Source organism: Gastrolobium bilobum, unplaced genomic scaffold, assembly GCF_033153095.1.
Source record: "Gastrolobium bilobum isolate Gb01-03AN ecotype WA unplaced genomic scaffold, APGP_CSIRO_Gbil_v1 utg62955, whole genome shotgun sequence".
NCBI lineage: Eukaryota > Viridiplantae > Streptophyta > Magnoliopsida > Fabales > Fabaceae > Gastrolobium > Gastrolobium bilobum.
In genome coordinates, this window is record NW_026895630.1 from 99,536 (window position 1) to 103,031 (window position 3,496).

General features: G+C 32.6%; 1 protein-coding gene across 1 annotated transcript; it reads right to left on the reverse strand.

The window, feature by feature from the left end:
* Positions 1-1,492: 1,492 nt before the first annotated feature.
* LOC133285514 (isoflavone 4'-O-methyltransferase) lies at positions 1,493-3,234 on the reverse strand. Its single transcript, XM_061482760.1, has 2 exons — positions 2,289-3,234; positions 1,493-2,022 (listed from the first exon to the last, which is right to left on the reverse strand). The coding sequence occupies exons 1-2, from the start codon at positions 3,063-3,065 to the stop codon at positions 1,720-1,722; spliced, it is 1,080 nt and encodes a 359-aa protein (XP_061338744.1). The 5' UTR covers positions 3,066-3,234; the 3' UTR covers positions 1,493-1,719.
* Positions 3,235-3,496: the final 262 nt, after the last annotated feature.

Sequence of the window (3,496 nt, forward strand, 5' to 3'; positions counted from 1 at the left end):
TCGCTAAAAATTTCGACGAAAATTTTTTTTTGTCAAAAAATTTATCGAAAATTTTTTCGTCGCAAACTTTCGCCGAAATTTGAAATCTGTAAAGAATTTTGATGAATATTTTTGCCGTCGAAATTTTTTGCCGTCAAAATTTTTTGATGACGAAAATGTTTCCGTCGAAAACTTTCGCCAAAATTTGAAATTGTAAAGAATTTTGATGAAATTTTTTGCCGTCAAATTTTTTTGATGACGAAAATATTTCCGTTGAAAACTTTCGCAGAAATTTGAAATCTGTAAAATTTTTATGAAAATATTTTCCATAAAAAACTTTGACGTAATTGTTTTACGTTAAAACTTTTCTTTTAATGTAATTGTGATTTTTTTTTTACATAATGGGTATGGGTCAAGTTTTGGGTCAGTGGGTCAATATTAAAACGAGTCAGGTCTAAAACTGACCCAAATAAAAGTGGGTCAATATTTAAACCAGTTCAAAAAATATGGGTATTTATGGGTCGGGTCAAGGTCGGATCAAGGGCAGGGCAAGTGAACCAGTTTTTTTGCACAGCCCTACATATAAGTTATGTCATTTAAAAGAACAAACATTTTTCCCATATTAATACATTATTTTTATGTTAAATTTTGTGTTGTAACATATTTTATATCTATTTTTTGGAAAAAGTATTTCTCCAGTCACTAGAGATAAAATAATCTTCAGTGAGTTCAAAACGACGTTATTATGAGTTATAAGATTAAAAAATTATAATGATAAAGACTAATATAATCCTGCAATATATTAGAGTTACAAAAACACCTCGATTTTTGTCTCAAAATAATATTTTTTTGGGCTCACCGGAGATAACTTATCTCCATTGAGTGGAGAAATTTTTTACCCTATTCAAAGAAAGAAAACATAAATATAGTGCAAAATTATATTTTTCTGTACTTTTTTTTGACTTAAATATCACTCACTTTTTAATACGTATATTTTCAGAAAAATATTTCTGCAGTCACTCCCAAAACGATGTCATTTTGGAGTTAAAAGATTAAAAAAGTATAATGATAAAGATTACAATAACTTTGAAATAAATTAAAATTATAAAAATATCATAATTTCTGCATCAAAACAACGTCGTATTAGGCTCAATACAGATAATTTATTTACAGTGTCTGCAGAAAAAATAAATTCATATATTTTAATTATGGGAAATATATTTTTGCTTCTACGGTAAAAAAATTTTCTTTGTCACGTTCAAATAAAGGTTGGTGGGTCTCATTATAAAAGAAAGAGAGAGAACAAAAATTCATTCTCTTTCATGCGAACGTGGCAGAGAAATTTTTGCTATAGCAAAAATAGAAAATTAAAATCTTTTGTAATATAGTATACTTCCTATTGAAGTGTCAGTGGGAAAAAGATTAAAGAAATATATGAGTTGAGGGACCACATTCCACAAACATTTTATTGTATAATGCTCTCAAAAGAAATTTACTTTCAAACCTTCCAAATTAGATTTAACTTTCTCAGCAATTAACAAGAGCTTAATTTTCTTCCCTTTTGAGTACCGAGAGGGAAACAAAATATTTTCCAAGTAGGGAACAATGATCTCTATGCAAAGAGAAACCTTAGAAAATTCATTCCTAATATGCAGTAATAAATACTTTGGATTTGATTCTCAAGTAGAAACTTATTGAAATTGTAACATAAATTGATTATTGCAACAAGTTCTAATTAATTTAAGGAAAAACTTCGATGAGAGACTTGAAGCCACAAATGGGGGTAATCTTGTAGTTGCTGAAGCCAGCCTCGGATATGAGTTTGTCCCATTCTTTCTTTTCTCTTTCTTTTCCGTTGAACATAGTCAGCATAACCAAGTCATAGTCCAGTTTCAACTCAGTCAATTCGCGACCATCACTTGTTTCATCAATTGATATGTCTATGATAATCACCTTTCCTTCTTTCCCTTTCCCTGAAATAGCTTCTTTGCAGTTCTTCAATATCTTCAAGGAGAGTTCGTCATTCCAGTCATGCAGAACCCACTGCAAAATCATTGAGAATTTAGCTATTTAGTATATCGGTACACAACATGCTGCTTTAGCTTTATCACAACAGATAAATCCAATCCAAAAGATTAAGCAATTATATAAAGATTATATTAATAATTCTATATTATATTTTTTCAATACGTTCTATTGTATAAAAATCTATTAGACTATGGATAAATAATAGAAAATATCAATTCAATCCAAGAGTTTTAACAGTTAAATGAACATTACATTAATAATTATATATTATATGAACATACCTTGAGTAAAACAGCATCAGCAGAAGGGATGGACTTGAACATATCTCCACCAACAAAACTCAAATTTTCATCACCAGACAAGTTAGCCACAACCTCTGGTTGGTCAAATACTATGCATTTCAAGTGAGGGAATGCTTCATGGATGAGCTTTGTGACGCCACCAGTGCCGCCTCCAACATCGACAATGGAACCCAAACCCTCAAATACATGTTTGCATTCCTCAAGAGCTAGCTTGAATATGCGGGAATCAGCTGCCATGGCCTCTTGAAACATGCTCAATGTATCAGAATCTTTGTTAAGAAAGTGCCAGAAGCTCTCCCCTGTTGCGCTCTCAAATAGCGTTTGTTCCTTATCCTCAGTGAACCATTTCTTTGAGGCACTCCACATGTCTAGCGAACTTGAATGAAGTGCTCCTCGAACTATTGGTGCTAAACATGTTGGCTTGCTTCTGATGAGAAGCTTCGATGGAGGAGTCAGAACATATGCTTCTTCTTCTTGTTCTCCTTCTTTGACTTGAACTTTGGCAAAGAATCCATTGTGTGTTAGGAGGCGCAAGAACCGATGGAGGACACTGACTTTTGAGGGGTGAAGTTTCAAAGCTGAAGCCAATTCAGGAAGGGTGATGGGTTTTCCATGGTCATGGATTATGTCTGCTACCCCTAACTCCATAGCAGACTTAAGAGCCATGGAGCTTACGAAGTTGTATACATGCTTGTACAAATGGATTTGAGCATGATACAGTTCATTTTCTTCAGTGCCATTGGTACTGAAATCCATTTTTTTTTTTTTGGGGTTCTAAACTCTGCCGATTTCTTGAGTTTCTATGGATATGAATATAAAGCATAAACTAGTTGTAGCTTTTTATATGTTTTGAGATGTAGAACAGAGTCAAGAGACAATAAAATAATAAAGCCTCATCTTGTTTCTTCACACTCGTGTTCTTCAGTACAAGCCACAAGTTCGAATCTCAATGCTTTGGGCGGCCAAATATTGAGGTAAGTGTATGTACAACAGTACAAAATTTGGTCGGGGTAGGTGAACTTCGGTAGGTGATTCAATTTTGATGGCTGAGTTTCTATTTTACCTTAAAATACAAATGTGATTAGTACACCCCCTTATTTTATATCATTATTATTCCTTATATCTTTTGTAGTTATTTATAATGGAGAAGGATCCCTTTATAAACTTTTGTTAGAAATTATGACCGG